The sequence below is a fragment of the Bos mutus genome, chromosome 22 (assembly GCF_027580195.1).
Source record: "Bos mutus isolate GX-2022 chromosome 22, NWIPB_WYAK_1.1, whole genome shotgun sequence".
NCBI lineage: Eukaryota > Metazoa > Chordata > Mammalia > Artiodactyla > Bovidae > Bos > Bos mutus.
In genome coordinates this window covers 39131919-39148676 of record NC_091638.1, presented here as the reverse complement: position 1 = coordinate 39148676, position 16758 = coordinate 39131919, and the positions used below count along the sequence as shown (strand labels likewise).

Here is a 16758-nt window from a genome sequence, read left to right as displayed (position 1 = left end):
TCTTTAGCCTCATCACTGAGGATGATGAGGTTGAGGTCATAGTTCAATTAAAGCTGGATCTGAGGAGTATTGAAAAGCTCAGCTTCAGACTGATTTGAAGGGCTTAATTTCAGATTGATAACCTCAGAGAAAATCCTAGCAGAATTAACAAAGAACCCTTACAAACGATGTGAGGTGGGGAGTGGGGGAGGCCAGTCTAAGTACCCAGTCCAAGATTTCACCAAAGCAGTTACAGTGAGATGAGGAACACTGAACTGGGACCTCAGATTTCCTTCTTCAGCTCAGATACCTGTGCCTTAGTGCAGGAAATAAAATCACCATAGCTCTTTATGTGGGCAACTTGTTCCTGACCTCTGTGAAGTCCTTGCGGTTTAGCTTTTTCTTTATTTTAAAACTAGCTTCAGAAATTTTCCTTACATACAGAGAACAGCTTTAAAAAAAAAAAAAAAAAAACCCTGGTTGAATTATGCTGAGTTACTAATTATGTCCAAAAGAGCTACTTGGTTGAATTCAGCTAGATATATATTTTTTTCTCCTTAAATTAGTTCTATGTTTAGATAGTAATAAACTCCTCCAGTCTGCAGAACAATTGGCACGACGGTCCCTTTAAGTCAGGATCATGAAAAAAGGGCCAGCACTGGTAAAAAAGAAATTGAACGTGCATCTCCACCAGAAACAACATGTGGCCCTGAATCACAGCCTGGGTTGCACACACCAACTATAAAGAATATTTTGGGGACAAGTGGGAAATTCTGAATATGGACAGTGAATTAGATGAACTCTTACTGACACTGAAAATCAAGACCACCAACTTAAAAATAGCAATTTTTCCTCACTTACTTTGGTTAAAAGTATATCATATACATAAACAGAAAAAGAATCAAAGAATAAACACTGCCTGCTGGACATGTAACATTTTATTTTTGCTTAGCTGTATTCTCTAAATGTCTAAAATGTACATTCGTTTCCTCTGTAATAATAAAAGGTATAGTCACTCCTTCCTATCCTTCCCTTCCCCAATCAGAAGGTCAATTACAAGTTATTTGCCAACATACTGTCGCTTTGTTTAGGGGGTAGGGCTAGGCCATTTCAGAGTCAATGGAATGAACAGATAGTTCTATGAGATGATGATGATGATAAAAGACTTGTCAAATTTTTAACTATGCCAGTCTATATTCATTATGTTCTTCAGTCCGCAAAACAACTGTTAAGAAGTCAGTTTCTTCATAGGTGAGAAAACTGAGGCTCAGAGAGGTTAACTAGTCAACCCGAAGTTAAATAGCTAAGAAGTGGCAAAAACAGAACCCCTTCTCCTGTCTGGCTTACGTCAAAGCCCCAGCCCTGATCACCATTCTTCTACCTGCTTCAGAACTATGTTACCAAAGGTACCAGGCGACTCTACATCCTGTAATTCTAAGCAAGTTTGGAGTTAATGCCTGCAAGTGACGGCACGATTCTTACAGCACCTTCACACGGATGTGGGGTTTTGTTTAACAAGAAAAAAAGATGCCTGGGAAAAGCCTTTCCCCTTCAGGGATGATGATGATGTGATAATGGTGGTGGTGGCGGCTGACACTTACCAAACGCTTCCTGAGCCTGATGCTGGCAGGAGTGCCCGGTGCTTTACCCTCAAACCACTCCACAAGAAGGTTCTTCTGCTTATTATCATCTCTTACACAGATGAATCAGCTGAAACTCTGAGAGATTAAGTACCTTGTTCATGGTCACCCAGCTTGTGAGGATCAAGGGTGAATTCTGAAGGCTCCAGAAGACAGGCCCAGGCTCACTACCCAAGAACTCCCATGAAGGGGCAGCCAAGCCGGCTTCTTGCTTCTAGCGGAGATAACTCACTGTCTCAATGTCTTGAACGCCATATGCCTTGATTTTCTTTAATCAGCCCTTAGAACCACAACCTATTCTATTAGTGAATCTTGTATGCTTCTCCCCACTTTTGTTCTTTTGGAGGTAACTTCCCTCTGCGGCATAGCTGGCCACACACCTGACAGATATCACCTAAGAACATAATGTTTCTCTTGCTGCCTGGTCTTCTGTACACTTCCTTCCTCCAGCAGAATGGCTCCTACTTTGATTGATACATGTTCACTTAGGTTGTGCTTTTGTAATTTAATCAGGTTATCTGTGGCGTCTTATATAAATAAATACAGCAAATATATTTTAATAGGCAGGGGTTTCAGTTTTCAAATTACCCCTTTAAAGGGACATATTCACACTCAATTACTGGGCTGACACATAAAGTGGACAAATACATGATTTGATAATGGAACAGCAAATTAAAATCCGTGAAAGGCAGAGAATACGGGGCGGCGGCCCCAAACGAACCTGACTGCGCTGCCTGATTAAGTACTTAGGAGGCGGTGTGGTGAGGGGGCCCTTTCCTGATCTGATAACTGCCACGGAGAAGCCAAATGCAGAGTCAATCTGCAAATACTTAATCCTCCAGAAGGCAGATTAAGTGTATAATTGACCTATATAATCCACGTATCATCTCCCGTCCAGTGTTCCCTAGGCCTGGTTCACGGTGACACGGGGGCCCGAGGAAGGCAGTGTGCATGCAGCGTTACCCCCAATGTGGATGCCATCCAAGTCTGAGATGGCTTTTTAATCACTCATCTCCGAGCCTGTGAGGTTTAAGCAGATGAATTCACCCTAAGCACATCTCTTTTAATCCCGATTTTCTTCTCAGTCTGTGTCTTCAAGAAGTACAAGGAGGAAAGAAAATAAATTAATTTTTGTTTAGACCTTGAAATCTTAGGTGCTTCTCTTGATGATCTGATCTCTAATTTCCAAAACCATGTTTTTGTTTCGGGGCAAATGGTGAATTAATCACCAGAGGAGGTGGGGGGAGGCTATCTGCATGAATAATGGACACTCAAGCTTTAAATCTCTGTCTTCGAGTTATTTCTTGGCTGTGCTTTCCTTTTCAAGCTGCTGCTTCAGGAATATGGAGATTATTCATCTCCATGTTTTATATTTTCTTTAAAAGTCAGCAATAATTTTCAAAGAGGCCAAGCTCTCACTTGAGTCTGATAGTAATCAATTCTCTTTTCAGAATTCAGCATCTTCAATATAATTTAGATTCCCTATGATTGTACATATCAGCATATTTGCTTGCTCTAAACCTCTGCATCTTCCCCCACCTCCCAAATATTATAAACTGTTATTTTGAGCAATTAGAACTGGTTCACAATGGATCACTATTTTTTTAGCAAAAAAAAAAAAAAAATTACAAACATGCAGATGAAAAAATGTATAGCTACATATCTGAAACACCAAGAAAAACAGTTTGAGGATTCTTCTCCTGTCAGCACTTAATTTTGAACCGATTAGTGTTTTTTTGTGTGTGTGTGTGTGCATGACTAAAAAGGTTGTTAGCATTTTATAGGAGGACTATATGAATCAGTGATTAATAAACAGGGAAACTTCCACTGCATTGAAAAGACTTGGTGAGACAATATTATGCTTGACTGTATTTCTTCAATCAACCTAGAAAATGCCTGTTTAAAAAAAAAATTTTGGCGAAGATGAATTTGGAAAGCTGTTCTTAAGTTACATAATAAAATAGATAAAAATGCAGAACATTAAATATAGAGCCCCAAATGCTATGCCGATAATCTCCCACAAACACCCAATTCCAGCCAGAAGTACAATGACGAGGAAAAGAAAAACCCCAGCTCAGACAGAGACAGAGAGAGAGAACGCGGAGATCGGTGCTTGGGTAAAACGGAAGATGCACTCGTTAAATGACTGGGTATTAGTCTAAACATTCTCAGGAACAGATACACACTAAAGCCATCCAGACTCTTCCACAAGGTACCCTCAGAGACGAAAAAAAAAAAAAAGAATGAAAATAATCCTGAATAATAAGAACTTAAAGGACTTCCCAGGTAAATCAAACTGAGACTTTGAAACACCGTTAAAAATACAACAGGAACTCTGAGAACACTCCTTGGAATGACAGATGCCAGCAGGAACTAAAAAACAGAGAATGACACAATAATCAAAATCAACAACCTCCAAACAGCAAACAATCTCGGAGATACATATTTTCCTCATTCAAAATGTTAATGTTCTATTATTCATTTTTGCCATTTATCAAAATGCAACAATTTGGAAGAGACACCTCTCAGATCAACAAGTTTTTCTCAGTAGCTTTCTGCCAATTGTTTAGAAACCCGCCCCAGGACCACTATCATTAAGAATGAAGTTGAAAGGGTAAGTCCACTGTAGCAAGAAATGGAGGTTTTACAGACACCCTTTTTGCCTCAATATTCCGATTCCCTTGTGTAGCTTAGTAGACAATGAGGGCCTTCCAGAGCATATATGTAAAGAAATAAACATCCTACTTGAGGAAACAGAAGCCGAAGATAATCAAACATGTTGGTAATCTGATGTTTTGCTGCTAGATTATAGAAAAATAGTAAGTACTGAATTAAATTACTGGGGCTGCATGGTAATGAAGCTTCTTGAGAAGCTCTGGGTTTTATCGAATGACAAATGTTTTAAAATCATGACAGATTCAAGAACTTTTCCTGCACGACATCAGTTAGGTTGCCTAGCACCAATATTCTGTAAATTAGGGGAGCAGGTTATTTGGGAAGTAAGGAAGTAAATGGCACAGAAATTTGCTATCTTGAAATAAAACTGCTGAAAAATTTTTTTCCACAGGGGTGGGAGTGATGTTCAGTGAATGATTGTAATGGTTAAGTTTTAAACTCTGATATTCAGGGAAGTGCAATTAAGATTCCTTTGGAAAAACAGAATTAGGACAACGGGAGATTAAATTGTGGGGATTTTGATAATATTACTGATGCCATTTTGTGCTGGTCAGTTTGTAATTCCACAAGGGATTTGACATACTTGTGAATTTTTGAATAACTCTAAACATAATTTGCATCCCAAGAAACATACTCTGTGTATTGTTTCTTTTCATTATTAATTCACACCAATGACCAGAGGGCTTGAATTTGCCTCTGTTCTTCAACAGTTGGGCAAGTCCAGTTTACCATCTGTGCTGGCCAAAGCTACAACCGTACTTTTAAAATCAAGATCCAGTTGTACTTTCCCTTTAAAAAAGCCCCAGAAAAGGACAATCTGCCTTGCTGCCTTTGACAAAGCCACCTTAAAAACATTTTTTCCCCACCGTGCACGATTTCTAATTAAAAAAAAAAATCAGGAGGAAAAAGTGGGTTATTTGTCAATGAAATAATAGGCTAAACTGTGGATTCAACATGAAATTCAGTACTAGATATCTGAAAGTTTTGGAGAGCACTGGGTTATTCACACACACACTCACACAGAAACACGCACACGAGAGCCACACAAAACTGAGAATTAGAAGATACTGATCAAAGAAAAGAAAAAAAAGGCAACCTAGGCATTGAAAAGAACAACCCCACAGGCTTCCTGAACATTTGTGGCTTGGAATTTCATTCAGCGGAGATGGGCAGAGAGTCCACACTCCAAAACGCAGACCCAAGGGTGCTGCCTGACTGTTTTCAATGCCTATTGGCTGGGTGATCGGGCCCCAGACACTCCGGGCTTGGTACTTTCATAAAGGCACGCATGCAGAGAAGGGAGAGGACCCGCCAGTGAGCTTTATGCATGTATGAGGCATTCTCAGTGGATGTGGGCCATGCTAGAAGATGTACACAGGAAGATTATTTGATTCTAATTCATGCCACTTGATACAATGTGATAAAACATTTGACATGAGAGATAAGTTCCATTTTAATCTGAGAGAGGACGGGTGGGAATTAAAAAGTAAGAAGGGTTTTCTCGAAAAAGGTGATGCAGAGGAAAGAGCGATATTGAACACAGAAAGGGGATGATTAGAAATGAGAAAAAAAAAAAAAAGACAGGAGCCTTTTCAACACACGAGGAAAGCAAATGAGCTGGAAGACAAAGCGCAGAAAAGTCAGGAGCTGCAGATTCTTAAGCGGTGCCAACAATGAGCTCACTTAGCCATGGAACAAAAACACGCACACACACACACACACACAAACTCGATGTAAATTGCTGAACACAATCGCAGAAAAAATACAGAAACACGGATTCCATAGTAGACCAAAACATTAATGTTCGAGCTGGCACTCAAAATACGGAAACCTGGACAGGAGGAGCTCACGCTTCACAAGACAGGAGCAGGCTGTACAATTAGAGCCACACGGAGACAAGTACGCCGGCTTCCATGCACTCTGGCCGGGTCTACACTGGCAAATTCGGTGGGAACTTGAAACAAAATATCTGGCTAAATCAGGCAGCCCCATCTGCTTTGGCCTGAAAGAGGCAGAAAATTTGAGACCGAAGCAGATTCCTTTTTATTTTTTGCTTTTGACCTCAGTAGTTTGCTTTGAGAGTGCAGATGTAGTCACAGTGGAAGTAAGTTTACTTGATAACTAGTACCCCTCAGAAATGTGTTCTCTGAACTTCAAGCCAGGTCTGGCAGCCTGATGTAACTGCTCTTTATACCCCTGCTTCTTTTTCCAAATTTTTAAGTGGGTGGGGTGGGAGAGGTGGGGAAGGGACACCCCGGTTTAGAACAGCAAAAGAACAAGTAACTAACATTAAGTGTTTGCCAAAACCCAGGGTTAGCTAAAGATTTCTAGTCTTCCAGAAACGCAATCATCTTTGAAGTGATAACGATGCTACGTTTCCTGCAACAGCTGCATGCCACAGCTGTGAACCACCCTCAGGAGAGGGGCCAGTCGCAGTCTCCCAGACGGCAGGGAGCATCTCCCTAAAGCAGGGCTGGGTTGCAAGAAGGGGAACCATGACCCAGGAAGGTCTTTGCCAGTTAGAGGAAGCTGCCACCTCACAAGCTTCGTGCAGGGAGGAGCCGGCTTGTGTGAGGCTGTGTGCCGCGCTATGTATCACACAGGTGGGGACTGAGACACGGCCACGCGAGGGAGGGTTGGGGACAGACACAGGACAGATAAGAGCCTAAGGCGGAGGGGAAGGAAAAGATTAAGTTTGCATCAGGACCAATCCATTTTCTCAAAATGTGACTTATCCTCCTGTCTCTTTATTTTGTCACATTTTGGAGGGTCTCCTCCTTGGCCTTCAAGGAGGAGAAGGCATTTACTTACATCAAATAACCTTTCTATATACATCTCCTCATTGACCTTATCACGAAGGACATCCTGAGAGTGGCGGACGAAAGTCACGTACGCATCGGCCACGTCCATCCCAGGTTTCTGCAAAGAAACAGGAGAACGTGAACATGGAATTCTCAGACAGTGGCTCTATCTCGACTATCCCTGCATACTCTGCCCACTTCACCCTGCCTGGACCCCCAGCACTTCCCCTGGAGTTTGAAGCTCTCCCCTAGAGCCGGGAGCTGTCTAGAGCACACGGTATCCAGAGGCTCCACCATAAACAGCATCACTATCCACAGCCTGGACAGAAATTCCAGGAACTGAAACTGATATTAAAATCTCCAGCTCTTTCTAGAAATTCAACCTGGCAGGTTGAATGAGATTGCAGGGTCGTACAGGTTTTTTTTCCCCCTATTTTTAATTTTTTTTTTCTGGCAAATATACTCTAATGGATAAATCTTCACCAGATAACCCAGAGATATTCTCTGGTTTTTCTTTTGGTTGAAAGCTCCATCAAAAAATACTCAAAAATACTCTATCTTCCACTGTCTGTCCTTAAATAATATTAGAAAAATGACAGCTTTCCCTGATCCCCTCAATTTAAAACACTGAGGATATGACAAGTAAAAAAATTCTATTTCAATCTATACCACCTCCTACCCAAGTCATATTGTGGGGGTAGTTTAACCTGAGTATATAGTGAGTATTTCCTTATTACTTTACTCAAAGGAGACATTCAACCAATTGTCTTTGCTTCCTGGTATAGCTTTAGAGTCCAAGGATTCAAAAAGATGGGGAGGGGGAAGGATTAGACTTTTAAATAAATTAGACGTTCTGGAAAGGTAAGCAGGTGGTCTCATTCAGTGGTTACAAAATCATTTATGGTAAGAAAAACTAAACTAAGAATGCATACTGCTTGAGATGTCACAATCAAAGTTATCTCCAAAGAAACCTATTAAAACACTGTAATATGGGTCATTAGGAGAGCTGCCACAAACCCCTTAAATTTCCACAGTCGATATGCATGTTTGCTAATAACTAAAAAGAGTAGTTTTCATTACTGTGACTTTACCTTAGATCACAAAGTATCATTTCTCTACCAGACGTGACTGTCAGGCACTGCAAATTGAAGTTAGTTAACACTTCTGTGTAATTTCCAGGGTGAAAATGAGGAAGGTTTGGAAACAGTAGGACTGTATTTTTTTTTTTTTTTATTTCCTGATACAAAGCAAACAATTATCAAGCAAAGGGCCAATGCCTGGCCCCTGGGATGCTAGTAACATTTCTTAACACCTGCTGAAACAATGACAAGGTATTAATTTGAAAAACAATGAGGACAACTCAAAGCCGCAGTAGTCAACTGCTACACTTTCAAGCAGTTTTCAGCCAATGGATTGAGCAGGTTGTGTGATGGTCCTATAAATTGTTGCAGTTTTATGATACGAAACCATAGAGGTTCTCCAATGAGATGGAAGTGATAGCTATCAGTTCTAAGCTGGCAACTCTCTCCTCCACTCCCTTTGGCAGCCGCACATCACAGGGCGTCCTCAGCGGGGATGGGGACCCCTTCCTGGGGCACTTGAGAAACTTATTATTGTTTCCATTTCTTCCCTGGTGATATTTGTGGCAGATGTTGACTTTTCCTGGATGCAGACAGCCATCTTAGAGCTAAGATTCAAAGCCAAATTCAGCAGACCTATTTGTAACCACAACAGCGATCTACAATAACGGTTATTTTCACCCCTCCTTCTCTTTTCACTAAATTGCTGTCCTCAAAGGGGCTTTTCATTTATGCTTTGAAAATGCATATAAAAACTTTGAAAATAAATATTAGTGCAGTTCAGCTCACCCAGGTAGTTAAAAAAACTGAGTTTTTGACTGAGCTTTTATTTTTCTTCATAGCACTCACCAATATCTGACACTGTATAATCTATTTAATTGCTTTTTGTTTTCTCCTATTTAGCACATAAGGTCCATGAATACAGGGACCTTATCTGATCTATTTTTTTTTATTGTATCCTCAGCACAGAAATGATGGCACATGGTATGTGTTCATTAAATATTTCCCAAATGAACAAAACCATGAATGAATAAGTCTCTGTCGCACCTCCTTATTTAACTACTCAGTCACACTACATGTATTTTTATTTGATCCCCTACACAATGGAGCTTTTGAAAGTCATTTCAACTTCTCTGGGCTTTGGTTATAACCATCTGTAAAATGGGATTAATAATAGCTCCCCTACTTACCTTCAAGGATTATTACTATCACCAGCTAAAATAATGAAGTTAAACTGCCTCAAAGGCCATAAATTGCTATTTAAACATGAGCCTTTATGATTCTCGCCCCCGCATCCCCCACAAGATTATATCACTTCATGACCTTACCTACCTTTGGAATCTACTTTGGAACCAAGAAGAAAAAAGTTGCTTCAGAGAAACCAGTCTCAAAAAAAAGAGACCAAGTCTGCATGAAAATGTGTTTTCTCAAAGTCCTCTGGTCCCCACGTTTTTGACCAGCTATTTGTCCAATTCTGACAAGCCTGTTTTCCATCCTTTGGTGGACCAGGAAGGATGATGAGGGGACTTATTTGAAACAGAGGTGCTGACAGACATTATTACCTTTCCTGATACCCTTAGCTCTTGGGAGAAGGCTGCCAAACTGGGGCATCAGACATGTAGACTCAGCATACACTGAGGTTTGGGGCTGTGAAGGGCTACGTCTTGGGAAGTCGTTGGGGGAGCAGGTCACTAAATGGCCACTGGGGATCCCTGGTCACAGGGAAAAGGTACGAGTACTGTCAGTTCCCGTTTAAAAAGGTAGAGAAGGTTGTGCAACACATTCTAAGCAGGTTTTCAACCAAAATGGTTACACTTGTAACTGTTCAGTGACCAACAAGCTAACTTGTAGTTATAGATGAAAAATATTCTTGAACAACTGATGTTATTAGATAAATGAAGCTTCCCTTGCGGCTCAGCTGGTAAAGAATCAGCCTGTGATGCGGGAGACCTGGGTTTGATCCATGGGTTGGGAAGATCCCCTGGAGAAGGGAAAGGCCACCCACTCCAGTGTTCTGGCCTGGAGAATTCCATGGACTACAGTCCACGGTGTTGCAAAGAGCCAGACACAACTGAGCGACTTTCATTTCACTTTAAACCACATGGCTATCTAGTAACATGGGAAAAAATTATAGGATGGTTTTTAATATTTCACAATTGCATTGTTTATTTTAAATGTGCCTTGGACAGACTGACATCATGAGGTGTAGATTTTAAAAAATAATTAAACAAATAATGACTATATAAATCCCCATATAGTTAACTATAAATCCATGTATGGAAGACATAATTTGAAGAAGCCACTTGGTGGCTGGAAGAAATAGGACATTTTAATCATGGCGTGTTCCTCCCAGGATATTTCTCAGCTTGAGGGAAATGAATTCAAATTTCCAGCATCCTAAAGCCAGCCCTAATTAGGAATGCAAATCTGCTCCGTACTGAAGGGTGGAACACTCCACCTAAGACAAAGAGATGTGCTTTGGGGATCGTGCAATGTTCTGAATGACTGGTAACAGCGCTTCCCTCTGTTAGTGTAGATAATTAAGAGACAAACGTCGACGGTAACTAAATACCAGTCCCCACAAGAAACTAAACCAACAAACCGTGTGCCAAAAACCTTACAGGCAACAGAGGTCAGCTCACCGGAACTAGAGACAACTTAAAAGATGATTTTATCTCAGAGTTCTTAAACCTGGCTGCAAATGAGAAGGATATGGGAAGTTTGAAAGATACTAATGCCTAGACGCCACACCCAGAGATTCTGCTTTAAGCTGTCCAGCAACCTCAGAGTGATACTTCTAAAAAAAAACTCCCTATGCTTCCAGTATAGAACAAAGGTCAATCACTGATTTAGCCACTGGATCCCAGAGTTGTGCAGAATACCAGAATCTAGTGGGCAGCTTCTTAGAGATCTCCAGGCTTCACCCCAGAGTGGCTGAGTCAGAATCTCCAGAGGCAAGGGGCTGGGAATCTCTACAGCAAAAACAACCAAAACAAACCAAAAAAACCTTGCCAACTATCACCTCTGCACATTCTGGTTTGGGGACTACTGATTTAATAGGTGATATTTGCTGGTGAGCTGGTAGACTCGCTCTTCAAGACAAAAACAATCAAACAAAACAACCAAGCTTGAAGTGTAGTGCTTGACAGTTTCGTGGTGTAAATACTCCCTCCAAGGCTGAGTTTGAGCTGCCAATGTGCCCTCAACTGAAGGCAGAGTTGGAAGCAAACACACACCATTGACTCTTGGGAGCCAGTGCCGGTGGCTCTACGTATCAAACCGCGAGCACTTGAATGTTCATGTACCCGTCAACTCGTCAGGTGACCACGGCAGCCACTGAACCTCCCTGCGCCTCAGTTTCCTCACTGTGAAACACGATGGTCCTATTACTCCCCTCCTAGGGCTGTTTTGAGAAGTAAATAATTATTGAGAAGTAAACTATTATTTACTCTGGGTGAACAGTGTATATATAGTACATGTGTATCCTGTACTAATGTTTTCTGGAAAATTATTTATTAAAACATTTGCTATAATATTATTGTCTGAGCCACCAGGGATTTGCTGCAAAATACTCTAAGGAACTTATTTTTAAAGTTTAGCTTTGTCCCCAAGGCATACTGATGGGTGAAATCATGGTGAAAGAGCACATTTGACATGCCAATCGTATTTTTTCTGATATTCATTAAAATAATTTCTCAGTTTTCCGAAAAAAGATGTTTGTCTATGCACTAAAGGAAATCATATCCGGCAGATGATGTAGTGTTTAAGAACTTGAAGGCTCAGCTGTGCCTCTTATGAACCGTGGGATCCTCAGCAAGCCAACCTCGCAGGGCCACCGTTACCTCATCTTGAAGGGGGATTGTTGTGCAGGTTAAACGTAAAGTGCTTCAAACAATGCCTCACACACGGAGGTTATTTATAAGGCTTGGTTGCAGTTTTTGTTCCTATGAGATTGTATATTGTGGATGGGAAGTGTACCACATTTGGGGACATACTGCATCACTTTCTCTGTCTCCTTAGGGGGAGGAAACTTGGCTAGCTGATTTTTGTTCCTTTTTGTGTCAACGTAGAAACCAGTTTGTCCTCATCTTGACAATAAATCTGAGCCTGGCTCATAGGAAGTACGTTGAGCCAAGTGACATTACCAAACCTGACTTTTTTTGACCTCTGCCCCCAATAATTTTAACTGCCTAATAATTTCAGTTGATAGAACCAACTGCCAGATCAATTTTTTCCCCCAAACATTTAGGTCCTGCCCACTGGTCACCTGTTTAAATCTCATTGGTGAGATCTCCCCTTTGCTTCGAGGTGAAACAGAAAACAGACTTCAGTTACCAGATCTTTGGGTTGTGGACTATCAACTCCCTTTCTATGACTGCTGAAGCCCAGGCTAGGCCAGGCTGGATGTCAACAATTCATCCCACCTCCTCCCTTGTGCAACAGAGCAGAAATATCTCCCCCACCCTACCCTTCTCCTGCTGCAGAAATAGCTAGAGAGTGTCCCATGTATGCGCCATGTAATCTGCACAGTGAATCTGTGACGTGCGTTTTTAATCCCTATTTTAAGGATGGAGAACCAGGCTCAGAAAACTTGAGTAGTCTGTTCCCTGTAGACTGGAAGTTTCTACTCTGGGGCTTTTGTGAAAAAACATTACTTCTCTCCTAGCTCCAGGTATGTGAGCTTTTTCTCTTCTCCATTATAAGGACTATCTACGTGAAGGAGTCGGGGGTCCCCCAGTGAGAAGTATTATATAAATTCAAAGCATAATTATTGATTGTACATTCTTTCATTAAACAAACAAAATATATGCTAATGTTAAACTCCCTCCAATTTTCCATTTTGCCATCCTTTGAGAAATAAGCCAATAAACCATTACACACTGAGCTTCCTGGGGAAATGAATTTAAATGTTAATATAAATCCTTTTAGAAAAAAACAAATTTTAACAAATAAGTATTTGAACAAGGAGGGTACTTAACCACGTTCAGAATGAGAAACGCTCAGTACAAGGCCCTTGGTGGCTGTTGAGATAAGCTCTTTAAATTTAATATTTTATAATAGACTCACACCTCTTTTGTTAGAAATGGAGAAACAGAATCATTTTCTTTTCCCCTTTATTGGAATATATTTAAATCTCTCCAATTTTACTTTGCTAATAGGCAGGCCCAAGTCGCTCTATAAATGTATCCTGATTTATCACAGGTAATCCCACACTCTAGCATTCATGTGTAGTACTTAACCTCAATTTAAATGTAAATTTTGGGCAACTTTGAGTGCTTTATCTGTGAACTTGGAGAGCTCTCTTCATTAATGAGGTCTGGACTAATTATAAGCACTTTTGTAAGGTTTCTTTAAAACAATTGCAGAATTGACCCCAAAATGAACAAATTCTGAATTTGTTTTTAAAAAATGCTGGCATGTTTGTGCAAATTTCTAGCTCACCGCCCTACTCCCAAGGTGTGCACACAGGAGGAGAGGGGAGCCGGATGATAACAGAATGAAATATGCCAGAGAAACTAATGGAGATGGAAACAAAAGTGAACCGGGGTCACCCTCAAATACAATCTCTTTTTCCTGCTGAAAGAAACCATACCTTCTTCTCATCTCAAAACAATTTTACCAGGAAATATTCTTGCCTTCCTTTCTTCTGGTGATTCAAGTCAGGACTATACAATTTAGTGGCAACTAATGAAAAGGCACCATCAAAATTCTCATGAAAGCCAACCCCTCCCCCCATGAAAAACAGTTTTCAAATACTCACAGGCACATCCACGTATTTGGAAGCTGCCTTCACCTAAGGAGGAAAGGAGAGGATGGAAGTGAGGCTGGTGTTTATGTTTAGTTGTTCACAGCTCGATGCTGTATCACCATCAGAGTTAAAACAATCTGCTGGCAGACAGAGCTGACCAGGAAACACAAGAAAGGTACTAAAACAATAAAATCTGTTTGCTATTTTTTTCTCCAAGAGAGACCCACTGTTTTGGAGAGAAAAAGAGCGAGAGAGAGGGAGGGAGAGAAAAAGAGAAAGACAGCAAAGTTTTACTGACACACTGGACCTAGTGTGGGAGTTCTGCATTTTCCTCCCTCCCCTTTAAAAAACAATTATTATTTTGATGCGGACCATTTTTAAAGTCCTCATCACATTTTTTACAATATTGCTTTTGTTTTATGTTTGGATTTTTTGGCTGCAAGCCAAGTAGGATTTTAGCACCTCCCCTCCCGCTGCACCCCAGTACTGGAATCACATTTACCCACATGTCTCCCAGGAAAACATCCAATGGGGTATTTGTCCCTGTTGCTCTTTTCTCAAAGTCACTTCTTAAAATGTCAACTCTTAGGGTATATATAAAGTTAACCTTAAAAATGCATTCCAATCTACATTAGGTGCAGACAAATATTTCTGATTCCACTTACACGAGATACCTAGAATAGTCAAATTCATAGAGTCAGAAAGTATACTCATAGATGCCAAGGGCTGGGGGGTGTGTGGGGTGGGAGACTGAGGACTTTGTGTTTAATGAGGAGAGAGTTTCAATTTAGGAAGGTGACAATTTTAGGAGATGGATAATGGTGAGAGTTGTACAACAATGTGAATGTACTTAGTGTCACTGAAGTGTACCATTAAATATGGTTAAAATAGTAGGTTTTATATTATGTGACTTTTACCACAATTAAAAACTTAAACAACAACAAAAAAGGAGAAATCAGTGAGCCAATGGGAAGAGTGGAAAGAGTTCAGGATTTGGAGTCAAAAGTTCTGTAAGTGACAGAACTGTTAATAGTTGACCTTCAGATCATCACTTTGGAGTCCCTTCTCCTAGGTTACTCAATTTCTAGAATAGGGTGACAGCACTGTGTACTTTGTAGGGTTGATAACCCACCTGATCAAGTGACAAAATGTATGAGAAAATGTTTCATAAACTTTGAAGGGTGGAATACACACTGATTAGTCAATTATTGAGAGGACAATGCGTCCTATCTCCTGAAATCACCAACACCCTAGACGATTCCCAGAGTATCCTGTTACAGATTCTCTGAGAACCCTACATTTTTTTTTCTTTGCAGCTCTGATCGCAACTGCAATTCAGTCATTTCTCTGCAATGTCTGTCTCCCACACAATGTCATGTCTTGCCCATAGCTGTCTCCTGTAACTCATTTGGTACCTGGCTTAGAAAGGGCACTCAGGGAAAATCTGTAGAAGGAAGAAGAAGCTAGTGACCAGTGCTGGCTTCAGGATGCTTAAGGGATAAGCAGACAAGATGGAGAAGTCACTGCAGGAGTCAGTCTGAAAGCCCAAAGGGTTGCATATAAAGCTGGGTACTTGCAAAGCATGGTGGGTGAAGGAGTGAACCCACTCTGGGCTGTTATGGGGAGTATGAGGAAAGCTTTCTAGATTTTGCATAATTAACATTTTGCTAAATGATTCTCAACCTGAACTATTTCCTCTTTATTCCTGTTCTAGAATTTAGTTTGAGCATGAGGGTGACTCTCCTTTCATGTCTCCTCTATGTACATTAACATTTAACATTTCTATAATATTTTTCACTTTGCAAAACATTTTCATGTATTGTTTCTTTTTTAAGCCAACCTGCAAAAGTGGGGAGAGCTATTAATCTTATCTATTGACAATTTAGAATATTAAAACCCACCGAATTTAAAAATTTATTTGATCGTGACCTGGGCCGAAAGGCAGAGAAGCCCAACTAACATGCGGGGCTCCTGAGCCCTAACTTTTCCTTTTGAACTCCCGATCTTCTCACCACTGGTGGAAAGTGTGAGGAAGGTAAGCTTCAGTGGTCAGGCAGGCAGTTGCTGACAAAATAATTCTTCTCAGCTACAAATTGCCTCCTTTGCTCTGTTGAGTGAGTGCTTGGCAGTTGGTAAGAGTTTTGCTACAGCTGAAATGATCAACCTTTCAACACGCCCACTCTTCCCACCAACATGCAGTTTTAACCCAGAAAAGGACACCAGTCAGAGCCTATTCCTTTCAAATCAGATTGGGAAGATAAGGTAAACTCTGTATCAGGATGAAAATCATCCCCTCTGCTGCATGCACCAGCACTTAGTTCAGGGGTCTTTTTTAAAAACTTGATAACTGCTGACTTGCACTTAACCTTATTAACCTTTCTCCCATCCCATAATAAAAAACAGCTCAGAATAAGTTGTGGTCCTATTATTATTTAGAAAGATGTGCTGTATCATTTTTGGTTCTGGCCACTGAACTTGAAGGAAGATGTTGAGGACCCAGGGCGGTCTGGAAGTGTATTCTACAAGAAAAGTGAAGGAGAAGTGTCTGGAAAAGGAAGGACTAATGGCAAAGGAAATGAAAACCTTCATGTAGTTCAGCAAGGACCTTCAACGTAGAAGGGTTGAACTAGGTCATGGTAATTCTCGAGCATACAATCAGGAAGGACGAGGAACACCATGGGACTCTAAAGGAAGGTGAAAATAGCTATCTTGGTCCAGCCAGGCGCTGGCTGTCTCTGTGACCAAGGACACCTTGCTGGAGGAGCTCAAGCACGAGGTATGCAAGATGCTCCGACGTGAACCTTTCCTCACATGAGAGATTACCTCTAAGACTG

At 40.9% G+C, this 16758-nt stretch overlaps 1 protein-coding gene across 1 annotated transcript in view; it reads right to left on the bottom strand.

The window, feature by feature from the left end:
- Nucleotides 1-16758, bottom strand: part of CADPS (calcium dependent secretion activator) — a 476711-nt gene that overhangs the window by 31134 nt on the left and 428819 nt on the right. The window contains 2 exon segments of the mRNA XM_070360581.1: nt 7107-7214; nt 13937-13969. Of these exon segments, the coding sequence (XP_070216682.1) occupies nt 7107-7214; nt 13937-13969 (141 nt within the window).